The sequence below is a fragment of the Fringilla coelebs genome (genome assembly GCF_963513975.1).
Source record: "Fringilla coelebs genome assembly, chromosome: 6".
Classification (NCBI taxonomy): Eukaryota; Metazoa; Chordata; class Aves; order Passeriformes; family Fringillidae; genus Fringilla; species Fringilla coelebs.
Window position 1 is genome coordinate 22,156,551 of NC_140034.1, and position 17,047 is coordinate 22,173,597.

Below are 17,047 nucleotides of genomic sequence, written 5' to 3' on the forward strand. Positions count from 1 at the left end.
CAGATTTGTCTGACCCCTCAAGCCCTGTGGAGTTTGTGAGGCATGGAGATATTATTCGTCTGGAACATAAAGAGTAAGGATGATTTCTGGGATTCAGAGATTGTGTGATTGAACAGAATTGGTGGGAGACTTGTCCTGCTGGAGACTGTGGTTAGACAAGCACAAGCAGGCTGTGTGACAGAAGTATCTGTATATCTGAGTTTCCAGTGTGGGGTTTGTAGAGTTTTTCTTCTGTGATTTATGTTTTGAAAAGTGTATATTAAATAAGAAACTTTGAAGAGAACCACACAACTTTCTTAGAACTACCTGCCTAAGCAGCAGGGAGATTTCTTCAGTTGCGTGAGGTGCAATAATCAGGGTAACTCTTCCAGAGAAGCAATTTCAAAACCCTCATTCTGTTGCTTGTCTCCATGCTGAATTTTTTAAACAAATATAGTATAGGGTTTTTTTGTCAGCGTACTGCAGGTATCCTGTCCCTGTGTTCATAGGTGGTATCCACCTGCTGAAGTTCTCAACAGCACTGAGATCATAGCAATTAAACACTTTGAATGAAAATGGAAGCTGATCCCTTCCCTTTCTGCAGGGAAAACCTAAGAGGAAGCAGGGGAACCGTAGTAACTTGATATTTAGTCTTTATCTAGTGTAATGTCACCGTGCCAAAATGCTATGTGCTTCCACAGCTTTGGTTTCTTAACAGAACCTCTAAACTCATGAGCCAGGAAATCATGTTGTATTGTATTCAGAATAGTGTATGCACAAACCATTGCTTAGGTTTTCAAATGATTATAAGACTTATTTTTTTAAATTTTGAATTTGGAAGTTTACTATCAAATATATGATAATGAGGATGATAACATCTTGATTAGGCAAAATGGGTTAAGTCCTGCTGAGGTCTCTGGCACGGGAGTGAATTGGCGGTGCTGGGGAAGGATCTGGCAGGCAGCACGTGGGGCTGGCCTGTGGCACATCCCGTGGGACAGCAGTGTCCCTGCAGCTGGGCAGCAGCAACAGCAGCACAACGGGCACTGTCCCAGCACCTTTGGCAAGGACTGATGGGCTGTGGCCAGGTTTCTCTGCTTGCCTCAGCTGGCAGACCCTGCCAGCGTGGGAGGGTCTGTCTGCACTGTGCTGGTGCTAAATAGTGGCCACTGATTTCCCCCTAAATGGTACAATCTTTCCCTGCAAAAGCAAAACTTATAATCACAAAAGGTCAGGATCTTGCATTTCTTCTTATAAGACAGGTCTCTTTGTCACACTTTTACTGTTAATTATAACAAAACAGAGCAAACCAAAACCAATCTCTTTTCCTTTTAGAGATGGTAGATTGTATTTTGAGGGTTGGATTTATTCATGCTATCATCCTTTTTTGTCACTGCCCAGTGTGGCATAAGCTTAGAGTCACATGCTGGAAAGTGACAGTTTCACTCCATCCCGTTAAGGCTGCATCCTGCTGTGCCCTCAGCTGGAATTCAGTAGTTAGAGTACTGGCAGATCTCTGAATGGCTCAAACCAATGTTTTTATCACAAATTGACAGGGTTCAAAGGTTTGACTTTTAATTTCATTTCAGAACTTCTAGAAATCTGCACAGTCACCAGCATGAGGCTCCCCTGACAAGGAAGCATTTTCAGGTCACTGGCTATGGAATAGTAAGTGAAGGGAAGATAAAACAAAAGCTTCTTTTGGGAAGAGTTCATATGATGCCAAGGGAATTTATTGTTGCTTTTTTTAGTTTGTTAGCCAGGATGATAGATGGACATCTGCCATCTTCAAGGAAAAAACTGATGTAGTATGAAATGCCTTCTCTCATATTTAAGGTCTGTTTAATGTGAACACAGATAAAAAAATAATTTCAACTTTTACTGTCAGTCTAGATTTGGCAGCATTCAACTCCAGAAATGACAAACTGAGCAACCTTGAAGTTGCTCTGACAAGTATTATTTTATGTATTTGGCCTTGTCACATAGACAAGTGTTTTTTGACAGAATGATGACAGAATTTTGGATCACAAAGATGCAATATGCTTTGAGGGCTGAATTTCTAAATGCAAAGATCTGTTGCCTAAACCCCTTTTGTGAAACAGCCAAGTTGCCCCTGTTTATGCTGTAACTCTGAGCTGCAGTCAAGAATGAATTGAAAGCAAACAAAATTAAGGTTGGCAAGATAGAGATGTATTTGTGAGTGGTTGTTTATGTCTAGAATGATGTCTTCCTGATGGGGAATCTCTTCTGTGAAATGTGAGTGAGGCTGGTCTGGGCTAGTTTTTTTAGCTTTGCACCCAGTGGAGTTTCAGAATTTCTTGTTTGCAGTGCTTCTGTTGTGTGTGTCTTCTGGTTTGGGCATTGTTTTGTTTCTGTTTTCTATTTTTGTAATTTTTTTTCTTGAATGGCATGTTTGCATGATAGAATGGAACAGGAGACTCCAATGACTTCTGGCGGATCGAGGTGGTGGGCAGAAGGGCTGGGCAGCTCATCAAAGTCCTACGGAGTCAGGTCCGGCTAACCCACGTGGCCACAGGGTGTATATTGGGATCTTCTGGAAAGACTCTGCCAAAATGGTAAATAGTTTGTAATTCCCATCCACCCCTGCAGGGCCTTGAACTGACATGTTCCTTTACTCAATGGTACTTCTAGACTAAGCAATAAGTACATTTCTCCCATTTCTTTAAAAGAATAAAAATGTAAGTAGCAGGTACTAGGTCTATGACCAGAGGGGAAGATCTGGGTTAGGATTATGCATTCTGTTACAGTGAAGGTATGCAGCTCTGAAAAATATATCCCTTACTAAGAGATCCAAGAGTGGCATGGACATAGATCTTGTCCTCCAGTAAAGCCAGAAGTGAATGATAGACATGTATTTAATGTGTTATTTATCCTTGGGGTTTACAAAAATCACTAAAAACTGGGCCAGTTCATGCTGTTCTGTACCACACTCTTCAAAATTGCTTTCTATTGGTATTAATTTACCTTGTTATTAGAAGACCTTTGCCATTTTTGCATGCAGCATCTGAAGCAAGGCAGTGGTTACAAACTGCTATTAGCAGGCGTTGGGATTTTATATGTCCTTGAATTAGACATCTTCATCATTCAGATGAGGTGTATGCAGAGACATCCAGGCTGATGGATGCAGGCTGCCCTGTCTGTAAAGCTGCACCATGTGTGATGGATTGTAAGGCAGAGGTGTGCACTCATGTTGCTGCTGTTTTGAGAGCTGCCTCCCTAGGTTTCCCTAGGAAATTCTAGGTTTCCCTTCTCTGTCTCGTGGTAAAACCAGATTCTAAAGAATCCTGTGGATGCTGAATCACAGAGCAGGCAAGTATCTCTGGCAACTGCCTGGCCAGGAGTGCAAATGCCACTTAGACATCACCATAAAGCTGGGCTCATGGACACATAATGTGTTCAGTTAACAAAAAAGCCAATCTCCATCAAGAGCATTCAGAAGACATTGTGGTTTTGTTTTGGTTTTTTTTTCTCAGTAACAATTTGCTATGTGAATGAAAGTTATTATTGTCACAAGTTGTTCATGATAGTAACAGCTGAGGGCAGAAAAATACTTGTTATCTGCAAATAAGCATGGTTAGAGTATATTGGGTTTTTATATTTTTTATTTAACAGGTGGTAATCACTGTCCTTCAGAGAGTTTGATGCTAATTATTTAATGGATTACTTAATTAGTGAAATTTGCTAAGTGGTGATTGATAGAAAATTCCCTATTAATCTGTCATATTTCTGCCAGATTTGATGCACTTTCTCCCAAAGTCTTTGATGTGACCTGCTAGACATAGGGTGACAGACTAAAGAACAGTTACTAGTATTCTCTAAGGTAATTGTTTTATTTCTATAATACAGTTCTTTTAGATATGGATTGACTTAAATTGTTGATGGTGATTTTCTTTGGAGGAACTATAAGGGTTGAATGAGAAGTAGTTTCTTTCTAGTGGGCAAGGTGCATAATTTTCAAAAATCCCACATATCCACCTAGGGCTTTTTAGGTGAGAAAGTGAGAAATGTGGTTCAACTATTCTGTAGAATTTTGATGTCAGCTGCCTTGTAGATCTGTTTTGGTTTCTACATGATTGCTATAGTATGTAAGAATGGAACTGCTGAAGCATTATGGAGAAGTATAAAGCTAAATGGGCAAAAACCAAACACAAAATGGAAATATTGGATGTTCCCGTGAAGTGGTGGTGAACTGTTCTGCTGATCCTCAGGGGCTGGGAACAAGTAGAAGTCACCTGCACACCATACCTGAAAGAGACACCCAATTCCCTCTGGAACTTTGAAGATCATATTAACCCTAAATGTAAGTAATTGATTTCCTTTTCGATTGAGAGTGCATCTTGGCTTACTTTTAAAGGAAGGGATGAGCTATCAGATAGCAGTAACTGGCATTCTGCATTTGAAGGGTATGTGTTCTTTCCCAGCTTAAGTGCAAACTTGCTTTGCTTGAGTATGTGCAGGGATGCAGAGCCCTTTTCTCTTTCACTGTTTGTACTGGAAGCTGGTGATAATGCTTGAGATGTAGGGGAAGTATAAAAACTTTTTAAGGACTTTGAGATTTTAATGTGTTACAAAAGTGTGAAGCACTCCAATACAGGCTGTTATTTCTAACATTGTTTAATTGGGAATTGTTGTCATTGATATGAGTATGTCATATATATTTCAATGATTTTTAAAAAAAGCTTGAATCCAGTCTGTTCTGGTGTATTTTTTTCCTTCTCCTTCTGGGGGTGTGCTAAATGATGACTTGCAGTACCATCAAGAAATGAATAGTGTGTGACAGAGATCTGAGTTTGCCAGCAATGACAGGTGGGCCTTGCAGCCTCCTCCAGGAGTTATGTATGTTCCACAGGCTCATCTGGCCCAGGTTGTTCAACACAATCTTCAGCCCACGAATTTCTGGTGACTTGGGCTGAGTTGTGAGTTATTAGAACACTTACTATTCTTCCTCCTGTGAGAGCAACTGTATGCAAACCAAAGGAGAGAAATCCTGGGCTGTTGACTTGCTAGAATTTCCTCTTCTGTTGTAATGCATTTTACATTCCCATACTTATGGCTCATTCACAGATAAACAGCAGCCTATGAAGCCTGTGTGTCTTAATTGCAGCCAGAAATACAAATCTATTTATTTCATGAACTTTTCTGTATTTCTATTGCTCCTGGAAGTAAAGGAGGAAATTTAGAAGTTCAACAGTTGTAAAGTTCACTGGAGGATACTTCTGACTGCAAGACACTGTGTTTAGAGTATGAATGAATTGCATAGAGAAATAAAAGAGGTTCTGGAAGCAGATTTGTTGTAGGAGGAGAGAGTTTAGCTTATTATGAAAAAGGCAAATAAAAGGAAACCATACAAACTTCTATTTTTCCCTGTTTGTTTTTTATTTTTTTTTTGAAGTGCCCAATATCAGCCTGGATGTTTTGAAGCCTTCTTTTGCAGAAATTCTGCTGGAATCCCACATGGTTATGATCCGGGTATGATATCATTGATTCCAGATTATCATTTTCTTCCTTCTCTCTCTTGCATTCAAAAACAAATAGCACTTTCAGAGACATCTGGGTGATGGCTGCAAGCTAGGGCAGAATTTGCATGCCCAAGCAACCTACTTGAATTTATACTTAGAATAAAGGATGATCTTGGAGCTAAATCTTCCAAGTCCAAGTTTGGAAGCCTTGTGCTTGGTGCCTGGCTCTGCTGTTGGTGTGATCTAGCTACAGCCTAGTTATGTAATATTTTCCCTACCTTCCTGTAAAGCTTTTAAGGAAATTTAGTATTTGTTAGGCAGGAGGATATTACTGTGGTCCAAATAAGGAAAATAGCTAAACAGACGCTTAAAAAATGAGTTAGTGTTTGGATTGAAAATGGAGAACTTCTGATTTTTTTCAAGTTCATCAAGGAGCTGTGATTTCTGGTTTCCTTTTTATCTCTGAATATTTTTTTAAAAGAGCAGATTTAATGTTTGCAAGGTGGACTGCTCTTGCAGTCTTTTCCTATGCTTGCACTTTGTCCTCTTGGCCACAGCCCTTCTACTTCCAGCTCCTCAGTCCTTCTTCTGAAGAATGAGAAGTTAATATTTTGAGAAAGGACTCTAGGGTTTTCTTTGCTACTCTTTGTGAAGCTCTTCTTAGATTTTAAAGAGGAAAAAGTAGTCAAGCACGTTATTGTTAGTACTTGTAAAGTGTTTTTGTGAAGTGTTTCCATGGCAATCAGTGATAATGCTGTCTCAGGTAAGGAAGCACCTGCTTTGGTTTCCATGGAAATAATCTTTGAGGCTTTTTTTTGTAGTGGAGAGAAACCTGTCACAGTAGTCTCTTAATGAAAAAAGGTCTTGCTTATGCAACATGTATCCTTAGTGACAGAAAAGCTGAAGAAGAGAAATGAGAGAATACTGCCTCTTTTGCTACCCAAAAACCATTTTCACTTACACAGTAGTAGTAGAACATCCATAGTTGTAATTGTGACCATTGTGGAAGATGATGTGCTTATGTAGGTCAAAAAAGAACGTTCACTCAGGAAGGGTATTGATGTATGTTTGTGTACACAGACATTTCTGGGCAGACATTGCAGCATACCTTCCTGCTCATTTAAATATTATGTTGATTTATCTGTAGGGAAACAGTGGCCTCAAACCAAAGGACAATGAAGTCACATCCAAACCTTGGCACTGGCCCATCAATTACCAGGTATATTGATCAATCCATATTCCTTTCTATTTTCAAGTGCTTTTGCAGTGCCTTTTGTTGCACAACAGCTTGTAATTGCATTGAAGATGTTGTCAGCTTTCTTTTGGAGCACCTGAGAAGGGAATTTGTCTCACCTTAGATGCTGTGTAAAATACAAACTGGACTGATGAATATCTGTTTTTCTTCCTTCTGATCTCTTTCCTCAGGGACTGCGTTTTTCTGGTGTCAATGAGACGGATTATCGGGTTTATTTGCTTGGAAACCCGGTAAGTTGGAGTGAGAGGTTCCAAGCCAATGTCTTTAGCAAACTTTAGTTTAGTCTTGCTTCTGCCAGTTCTCTTCTTTCTCCTTTTGAACTGTCTCTCTTATCATACTCTTTATGTTTGCACGTCACATGCACACGTCCAGCATAAATTCCCAAATCTTTCTTTTTCTCTTGTGTAGGTGATTTGGTGGCTAAATCTGGTCACTATTGGGTTATATCTTCTGATAACAGTTGCCACTGCAGTGGCACTGAAGAGAGGTGTCCAACTGACATCTGAACTCAAAGGTGAGGTCAGTCTTCCTTTTCATAAATGCCTTTTGCAGGAACCTTAAAAGTGTGTGGATGGCAGGACTTAGTGTGTCAAGGGTGGGAAGCCACTGAGCTTGGATTATCAAGCAGTGTCCACAGGGAAAGAGTGGGAACTTCATAGCTGTAGTTTAATAGTGAGCACCAAAGATCATCTACAAAAATAGTGCATGGCTGTCTACATTGGCTGCAAGAGATACAGGCTAATTAATCAATGCCCTGCTGTCAAGCTCTGCATGTGCTCTGTACTTGGTAGTTTGTACGGTGTCTTAAGAGAGGAAATGTTTTCTGATATTTATGCAAAGCAAATGCAAGAGATAAAATGATCCTTTATTATGTCCATTGCCAAGGTTTTGAAGCTTTTCACAAGCCATAATTAGTCATATTTTCACCATTCTTGTTTACATCAATGGTTGCTTCATTTTATAGATCTCCTCATGGGAAGTCAGTTCTAAAATGTGATGGGAAGCCACTCAATTATACAATATGTTATTGACTAAGCTGTATACAGACACCAGAGCTCTTAGTCCCTTCCCCAGGCTCTGAAAGCTGGGCACCACTTCTTTCCAGGAAGGGCTGACAAAATGATCATCTGGATGGCTCTCATTGCAGAGACAATGAAAATCTTCAGACACCAGAATCATCTGATTAGTCTGAGGCACAGATGGAGAAACTGCCTGTTTGGTCTTAACTTAGAGCACGGCCAACCTCCTGCCGTGCCTTGAGACTTAGGACTTTGTCTGTCTTTTCTGGCACCTGTTCTCCTGATGAGTGCTTGTATGTTTATGAAGAATGAAGCTAGGATGTTGCAGAGGCTTGAAGCAATTCCAGACCATTACATGACTTCCTGCAAAGATCATTCCTGTTGAGTTTACTTAGTGTGCTAAGGTTTGCAAACAGGAGCTGTAGCTGAGTTTTTCTCTGCTGAAGTATGTTTATTTGTGTTCCAGAACTGTCCAGAGTCGTGCTACGTGCTGGAGGGCAGATCACACTGGGCTGGCTCCTTCATTACCTCCCTTTTTTTATGATGGGACGAGTTCTCTACTTCCACCACTACTTTCCTGCCATGCTTTTTTCCAGCATGTTGACAGGTAGGTACTAGAGTCTTGGAGAAGACAAGGTAGGAAAAAAGGTGATATTCTGTTAAATTGAATGTTTTTGAGCCTGAAAGGTTTATTATTTTTATAGGCTTTGTTTGCTTGTGCAAAGTGCTTGAAAGCATTGACTTACTCAAAATGTTTTTCACAAAGCAGCTTGCAGTGCAAATTTTTTGTCTGTTTGATTTGGGTTTTTTGGTGGTGGTTGGTTTTTTGTTAAAAAAAAATTGTGTTAATTTTGTTTAAAAAATTTGGTTAAAAAATCACTCTGGAGAGGTAGTCATATCTAGTGCTTAGGGCATTTAAATTTAGAGGTGGGATTCCTGGTCTCTGTTATTTCACTGTTTTTATATATTCTTGTATAAAAGTTACTTCCCTCTTTGTCTACTGCCAACACCTTTCTGTCATGTCTGTTTATAATTTGGCCTTGGTCATTTTTCCTGTGATTTTATACCAACTTCATTAGTATTTTGCACCCAGATCTCTTATTTATTCAAATAGAAAGGTAGGGCAAAAAGAACTTTTGCTGATACAAAATGATCTCTATGGTTCTGAAGGTTACCAAGGTAAATGATTTTAAAAATTGACATGGTCTTCTGGTGTTAACAGAGTTTCATCAGCCTAGTCTGTGAACACAGCAGGTCTGTTCTTCTGGCTTCTACCTCTTCCTTCTCCTAGGAATCACCTGGGATGCACTACTGAAGTTCTGTGCTGGGTTCTTGTCACCCAGCACTACAGCTAGAAGGGTATATGGAGGTGGATTCCTGGCACTGGTTCTGCTCATCCTGTACAGGTGAGTACAGCTGAACTTTTCATTAATGGAATGTGTGACAATCTCAATAGAACCTGCCTATTAATTATCCTTAGCCTTTGTTCCCTTTTCTCTTCTCTGCTGAATTTGTCAGACATCCTCAAGCCCAATCCTAAACCTTCAAATTTGATTAGATTCAGCATCTGTGTCCCTGTAATGCATTACAGAGCATCTTTCCATTGCAGGGAATCTTTCTTTTCTTGCAGCACACAGTGTGAACTCTGTTCTCCTCCAAACCTGCTGTTCAGTGGTTTGTGGATCTATTCTCAATGATGGTGACATATTCCTCAAATAGAGGCAAATTTTTCATTATTGTAGGTTTTTTCAGATTCTAAAAGAAAATACTACATGTGATAAAGTATGTGCTATGTATATATTGGGTTCAGCATAGGTTAGAAGGTTCCCAGTAGAGCTTAGAGCAGTCCAAAGACAAAGGTCCCATGAACTTCTTGAGACAGAAATCTGTGCTGTGTTTGATGGGCATTTGGTTTCTTTCCACAGCTTCTACCTCTTCCATCCGCTGTCCTATGGGATGATAGGACCCACGGCCTCCAACCCGAGCAGCCCCATGGCAGGGCTCCGGTGGATGGACTCCTGGGAATTCTAGAGCAAAGGAAGCCTGGGAACAGTGGATCAGAAACATGAGATCTGCTGCATGTCAGGCTGATTCTGGTGCTTTGAGGACGTGACTATAAAAGGCCCTCTCTGGAGGACTCTGGGTATATTAACCCTGTTGCTTTGGCATTTGTTTGCACTGCCTGCATTGGAAGATGCAGAGGATGACAAGGTCCCCTTAAATTAAAGGACTGATGTCCTGAATCCTTAGGTTATATTAAGGGACAACTAGCTGCCTGAATGCCAATTCCTTGAAGCAGTATATGTCAGTCCCACAGCAGTGGCATTCCAGCAGCCAGACCAGTACAAGCTGGAGCTGTCTGCAGTTGCATGTACACTCCTATGTGTGTGTGTGTCTTCCTTCTTGTCATCTAAGCACCACTACAGTTTGAAGCACTATAGGACTTCTATCAAGATTAACAACCTTTCTTATGATGAGGTTTTTGAAAGCTTACCGTAAGTACCTGGGGACCTTCATTCTACCTGCCTTGGCTGTCTAAAGGTTTTTTTGTTCTGACCCTGGATTTTTTAAAATTTGACTGAAAGGGTCTATTTGAAATCTTCTGAGCCATTGTGCCTTGCCTGTCTCCCAGGCCCTCTGCAGAGATGGAAATTGTTTATTCCTATATACTGCCTTTCTTTCTGGTCACCTTTAATCAGTTATACAACTCACCTAGCAGGCCTGTTTTCAGGGCCAGACTGTTCCAGCTCAGCTCTTTGTAGCTTCTTTCAGTTCTGTCTGAAGATGCCAAGGAAATTACAGTAGAAATGGCAGGTGGTTTATTTTCAGCCCCAGTATGCTGTGGAGACCAGCATGGGGATGTACTGGAGACTGTAATGATAGCTTGGAAATCTTACAGACAGCTGTCATTCAGCTTTTGTTCCCAGCTATTTCAATGCCAGTGCCTGTGCTTTCAGGGGAAGGCTGCATCTCAATGCATGTGGCATCTGCAAAATGGGCTGCTGGTGCCAAAGTATCTGCTCAGTGTTCCCATATTGAACAAGTTCCTTCTCTAGACTGCTGAACATCAAATTACAAGGAAATGTGAGGCCAGGCAAAAATTCTTTGTCTGTGAAGTGTCAAGAGCCATTGGATGTCGAATCCACCCCTTCCAAGAAAGTGGAATTTGATTGCCTTTGTCCTGTGTTAGGTCTAATTTTTGTCTATGTTTCTTTTATTCCATTTCCCAGTCTTCATCCAATGTCAATTTCTTGTCACAGTTCAAGTTGCTACCTTGTAGTATCCAACGTGAATGACTCTTAGATCACAGCTGTATTCCTATCTCAAAAAGTAATATTTGTAAAACTCTTTTATGTGTGTTTCAATGAACTCATGCCTTTCATTTCAGAGTTCTTGCTTTGCTTCACAGTCTTGCATCAAAATTACAGGTAGAGGGAGAGTAACAGGTGGGTGTGTCTGCCTTTAAAAATGGACTGTGCATTTATTTCTCTTACCAAATCTTGGATTCCAATGCATTTCCTACCACATGGAAGGGCTGCATTAGCATAGTTGTTCTGTGGGGGGGACTAGACTCCAGTCAGACTTGCTTTGGGGTCTCTTTAGTAGAGATCCACAGCATTGCTCAGTAAGGCAGCTGCTTGCTTTGTAAGGCTCTGGCTTGGTATGTCCCATCTCTCCAGAAACAGACTCCTATAGATACTAGCTCAGATGGGATGGACCTGTGCTTTTGATTCTATAGGTTTTGAGCTGATCACCTGCTGCTTATACATGGTGGGAAGTCTTTGCAATAATTAGCTGCTGGGTTTGATGATTCTTTTCCACTTGTTATTGCAGGAAGTGCTCCTACCTGCATGAGCCAGGAATTCACAGAGGTGATATATAGGCAAGAAGGATGTGGGGGAAGGCTGCAAACTTCTTCAGAACCTGCCAGATCTGACAGCAGCAGCAAACTGTTAAATACTGTTGGCAATGTGGAAGGCAGACAGTGCAGTGCTGCCTTGTAACAATGTGATCTCTTGGTGAGATTATTGACTTAATACATTGCTATCCTCAATATGAGCTTTTCCTAATGCAGTCCCATTGTCATGGGGAAGATTTGCCAGAAGAGCTGGCAAAGCCATGATTTAAAGTGCATTTTTTTTCAGCACATACAATTACACACTTCCCTTAGCATTAACAGCAAAAAAAATCTAAGAAGCTTGTGTTTTGGAATTACTGTTTGTAACACCCTTTATTCATCATATTAAACCTTGGGAGTGCAAAAATTGAGTCAGTAACCTTGGTTTTTTCAGTTATTATTAAGGGGTCAGTTTTGTAGCAGTTGCCTGAGGAAGATGAATTAGTCTGCTTCTTGGCTAGGATCCCTCCATCCTTTATTACTAATAATCTTTTGGATATGGATTGGCAGCTGAGTGCTGAAGGTGGCAAATTTAGTGCTCCCATCCCACTTTCCTACGCACAAATCCAGCTTCTCTTTCAACACAGAGAAAAGGTTTATTTTTCTTTAGGATTGTCACTTCAGAAATTTTCTTGAGAGCATTTGATTGACATTGAGACTGTTTCTAGGTCTTGTGTGCTGGTAAGTGGTTGGAGGCATACAGTGAAAAAAAATCTAGCTATTCCACAAGAGGGAGCAACTTCCAGCAAAATTTTAATTTTTCATCTGGAGTTAAAAGGATTGAAAGGTCTACATTGAAGAGTAGAGGGCAGACATTTCCTCTGCACTCTCTGGACTCCAAGGGTTGGGTTTTCAAGTAAGTGTACATTGATGTAGCTCTGTCTTCTTTCAGGAGAAAAATAGTGAAAAATTACTCCTGTTAGAATTTGACCTTCAGTATTTGCTTCTTAAAACAAAATCTGTCAGGCCATTACTGAAACATAATAGTAACTTATATTTTATGAGGTCAGTAAAATACAATAATTTGGATTCCCTTCCTGACTCTGTCTTGAAATATCTGAGTGGTACAGACATGTGTGCAAGGCACTCTTTGCTTTTGGGATGGAATTTGGGCTGCTTCAGTTCAGTTTTTCCCATTGTGCTTGTGGAATGAGTTCAGGTTTTTTTTGAGAACTGCTCATTAGTCCTCTTCTCCAGTCACATGGAAATAGCTAACGGTGCTTTCTGAGGCCAGAGGTGCTGTTCTCTGGAGCAGCTGCTCTCTTTGAACCCTGCTTGACAGGGCTCCTTTTATCACTGACAAAGTATTTCATCAAACTGTATCCATGGATTCAAATCACAAAAAGCTGCAGGCTGCCATGTTCCCTGCTTCAAATTCTTTTTTGTGTGTAAACTCTATTTTCGACTCTTCAGTCTCTGAAGGATCGATAGAGGGCCTCTGGGCTCATCTAGCTTTATCCTAGGCAATCCATCCATCTTAAAAGGTTTCTGCTAACAGTTGCTTCAGGACATCGATAGGCACACATCTATTCCAGCAGCAGGGACTGGCCTATTTCCAGGAACTGGACCACTCATGCTATGAGACACAGATGTGACTGTGAGGAGGATTTGAATGGAGATTTCTGTGCCAAGGTTGCCCTCGGTCCAGGTGGAGGACTCTGTGTCCTCACTGTTTGCCACCATTGTTTGCAGCCCTGGAAGACACTACCACTCTTTAGTCAGCGCAGGGTTTTCTTTTTGCATCTTGATTGGAAAGGCTGATTGATGCACAAAGGGCATTGACAGAACCTACTTTTTTATATCTTCCTCCTTCCTTCTGGTTCTTAAGGAATGCCCAAAGTACAAGACATATCTTTGCTTCCCCTAATATTTGGGCTGTATCTATTTCATACAGATGCCTGGACAAGGGGTAGGACAGGACATCTTGTAGCAGCCTGAGTGAATGAATACCTGTCACGTGGTCTGAGAACAAAACCAGAACCTTGTTATGGAAAGGTAAACAAATGTGTTATGTGATAGTTCCCTCCTGTCCCTCCTGAATCCTTCAGAGAATTGTTTTTAAGGGACTTGAGAGCAAACCAACTGTTGTTGTGGAAACACAAGGCATTTACCTGAAATTCTCCATTGCCATGCTTAGCAGCTTCCCTTCCATGCTGTGACTGAGTAACCCTCTGGGCTGGCACTCTGTGCACAAGCACTGTTTCCTCCTCTCAGGATCCTGCTGGCAATGTGAAAACCTCCTTAGCAGTGCCCTGTGTCTCTGCCAGCTGGGGAATGTAGGTAAGATATTTATTTTTCGCCTTTACAGCAAGTGACCCCATGACCCCACGCATGGGCAAGTGTGTCATGAAAGCAAAAACGTGTGGACTGTTAGAACATATGGCTCTTCCCTGCTGGGAAAGGAAGGCTGAGGATAAGAACACCACCTCCATAGCATACTTTCTTTGGGGCGGGGCTGTTGGCTGCAAGCAGTCAGGACTGAAAATTCTCTGTTGTCTTTTAAGTACTAAGACCTTGGTTGTGTGGTTGGTTGCGAGTAGCTTCACTTTTTGTAAACTTTATTATGCTCTTTACTTGAATGTCAAGGGCTATGGTTAACACAAATAATATCTGAGCCTTTCACATGTTAGCATAGATACCACTCCTGCTGAATTTGTAATTGATTCTAAAACTTTGCCAAGTGAACTTACTGTGTTTTAAGAGAGAGACAGGGTTTAGAGCCATCCTTGAAGAGCTTGCCCCTGGCTAAGCAAGAGTTTGGAGCAGCAGTGAGAGGGGTTCTTTGGTAATTCTGTTCTGTATCCTGAACCTTTCTTACTAATGCCGGGGGGTGTGTGCATGCATCTGTCTGAACTGAGTTCTTTTAACTACGGTGCAATTACTGTACCATATGGTGTGGATGGGAGAATGCTCCCTTGAGCTATAAATGTGTTTTGTACAGGTGATAATGGAAAATGAGGTAGAATTTGGAATTTAATTTTATAATAAATATCTCTTCTTTGAAGCAATCTCTTTGTGTCTAGATTTTGGGATAGGTTTTTTCTGCCTACGTGCTTGAAATAACAACATGAACTTTGAATGGGCCCATTGGAGAACTTAATCTAGGGTAGTGATGATGTACATCAGCTTTTAGCACACAAGTATTGCTGGACTGCAATTCTAGGAGATCAGATTTTACAGCAATCCAAGCAATGTATTGGTAAGCACAGCAGGAAGGAAAACAGGTACATTTGGGCAAGAATAAAGTACTGTCTGTCAAAGCAGATTTATTTCTCCCTATTAAAGATGTGGTAAATTGTCAGTATGTATAATATGTCAAGTTTAATGGGTATTTTCCTCACGCTTCTGATAGGTTACCTATGAAGACTTCATTTGACAGGTCAAGCACTTTATTCAGAAACCCAGCATTTTTCTGTAAGTCATGTTCAGTCTAGTGTTCATAACACCAGACAGGTGCACAGTTTTGTACAAATGAAGCTCTTACTGTGAATTAAATGTGAGAATCCATAATAAAACTGGAATATTAAAAATCATAATCTGGCTTTATATGAGGCTGTAGTGAGGGGCTGGGATGAACTTTTGAGTAGAGTGTAATAAGGAGTTGCTGGGGGTGGAACTAGATGGGAGAAACCAAAATAAAGCCACCTTACCTGGGACTACACATTGATGCCCAGATGAGTGCTGGGGGAGAGCCAACCAGTCTGGATGTATTCCAAGGGCTGCTGTTCTAGCCAGGACAGCTAGAAACTGGACTGTGGCCTGTACAGTGTGATGCAACAGGCTATCAAATGGTTACTGAAAAGCCTATTGACTTCTTATATTGCTCCACACACTGCAAGTTGGTCTTTGGATATTGTCTGATCAGGGATTTGTTCTGGAAGGGAGGACTGCTGATACAGAGGCTGTGCTAGAATGTAGGGAGATGACCAAAAAAGGAGGAGTATTGTTTGTAAAATCCTGATAATATCTGAAGTAAAACTTTACTTCTTACTGCCCTCTAAAGGAAGAATGGCTTCTTTCTGCAGGTAAGTGATCTCATGGGTGAACAGTGGTGACTGATTCCAACTTGCACTTGACTTGAACCTTCCAGATTTGTAGGCTTCTAGATTCCAGCCATCACCCCATTATCTCTTCCTCAACAAGAATGAGGCTTTTTTACGGCGGGGTGTTTTAATATAGATTTTGTGCTCTGTCTTCAAGCTGTTTCTTAATCCTCTATTTTTTAACCAGATAGAAACTTCCCATACAAGTTGCTTCCTTTGGCCCTCAATCTCCCATGACCTCTTTTTAATTTTCTTTGGTTTACCCATAAGGTTTCCCAATACATACCATGTCTTCCAACATCAGTCTCCCAAGGTCCATATGCTGAAATGATATGGATTTCATCTTTGCTATACCTACCACTGCTGCCTGGTTTACATCTGAGAATTGTGGTTGTACACTCTGGAGTTGTTTTCTAATACACCATCACTAACTGTACCCTGGGCCATGTAATGCATGCTCTGGAAGTAGAAAGTTTGTGCTTTATAGAATGGGTGTAAGTCTGACAAGCACTATAATTCTTGTAAATTGCTTTTCTATTTTTATCCTTCTTGCAGTCATTGCTTTATCTCTATATTGCATCCAAAGCCTGTCATCTTGTCATGCAGCTGACAAAAGGTAGTCTCAAGGCTTCATTCACCTGACCTATTTTTTTCACCATATGTTTTAGGGTGAGGTGGTTCTTAAGTACCTGGGTTTCTCCATTGACCAGAATGGGAGTTTAGATTATGTGTCCTTATGAAAGCATCTGTGTTGGATCAGCTGAGTCACACCCTGGCACTGTGCTGGTGCCTTGCAGTGCTTTAGGGACAATAACTGTTCCATTACAAGGTGGAGAGTGAAAGCAGCTGAGAAAGGGAGAGAATCAATTGAGAATGTGAACATGCATTAGGATGGTACATTCTTGACATGCATCAGAAATAGAGTGGCCAAGCAGGACCAAGGCAATGATTGTCCCCTTCTCAGCACTCACACCTCAAATCCTGTGTTCGCTTTTGGGGTCCCTCACTTCAAGAAAGACATGGAGGTACTGGAATGTGTCCGGAGAAGGGCAACAGAGCTGGTAAAGGATCTGGAGCACAACTCTGATGAGAAGCAGCTAACAGAGCTGGGGATGCTTAGCCTGGAGAAGAAGAAGGTCAGGGGGGACCTTATCTCTCCCTACAAGTACCTGGAAGGAGGCTGCAGCAAGGTGAGCATCAGTCTCTTCTCTCAAGTCACAAGCAACAAGATGAGAGGAAATAGCCTCAAGTTGTATCAGGGCAGGTTTAGATTGAATATGAGGAAAAAAATTCTTCACTCAGAGGGTGGCCAGGCATTGGAACAGCCTGCCCAGGGAAGTGGTGGAATTACTTTACCTTAAAGTGTACAAAAC

At 41.1% G+C, this 17,047-nt stretch overlaps 1 protein-coding gene across 4 annotated transcripts in view; it reads left to right on the forward strand.

Annotated features, from left to right (window-relative positions):
• POMT2 (protein O-mannosyltransferase 2) overlaps nucleotides 1-14,639 on the forward strand; it is a 27,908-nt gene extending 13,269 nt beyond the window's left edge. Inside the window, exons 11-22 of one of the 4 annotated variants that reach the window (XR_014616278.1) lie at nucleotides 1-73; nucleotides 1,569-1,647; nucleotides 2,404-2,555; nucleotides 4,209-4,300; nucleotides 5,393-5,469; nucleotides 6,607-6,678; nucleotides 6,885-6,944; nucleotides 7,123-7,228; nucleotides 8,200-8,340; nucleotides 9,025-9,139; nucleotides 9,659-13,626; nucleotides 13,846-14,639. Coding sequence is in view for 2 of the 4 variants with exons in the window: in XM_084208502.1 (XP_084064628.1) it covers nucleotides 1-73; nucleotides 1,569-1,647; nucleotides 2,404-2,555; nucleotides 4,209-4,300; nucleotides 5,393-5,469; nucleotides 6,607-6,678; nucleotides 6,885-6,944; nucleotides 7,123-7,228; nucleotides 8,200-8,340; nucleotides 9,025-9,139; nucleotides 9,659-9,764 (1,073 nt within the window). In the remaining 2 variants the exon portion in view is untranslated. Of the gene's footprint in view, nucleotides 74-1,568; nucleotides 1,648-2,403; nucleotides 2,556-4,208; nucleotides 4,301-5,392; nucleotides 5,470-6,606; nucleotides 6,679-6,884; nucleotides 6,945-7,122; nucleotides 7,229-8,199; nucleotides 8,341-9,024; nucleotides 9,140-9,658 lie in introns of all 4 variants that reach the window. The other 3 variants (XR_014616279.1, XM_084208502.1, XM_084208503.1) reach the window with 3 other exon arrangements.
• The last annotated feature ends 2,408 nt before the right edge of the window (nucleotides 14,640-17,047 follow it).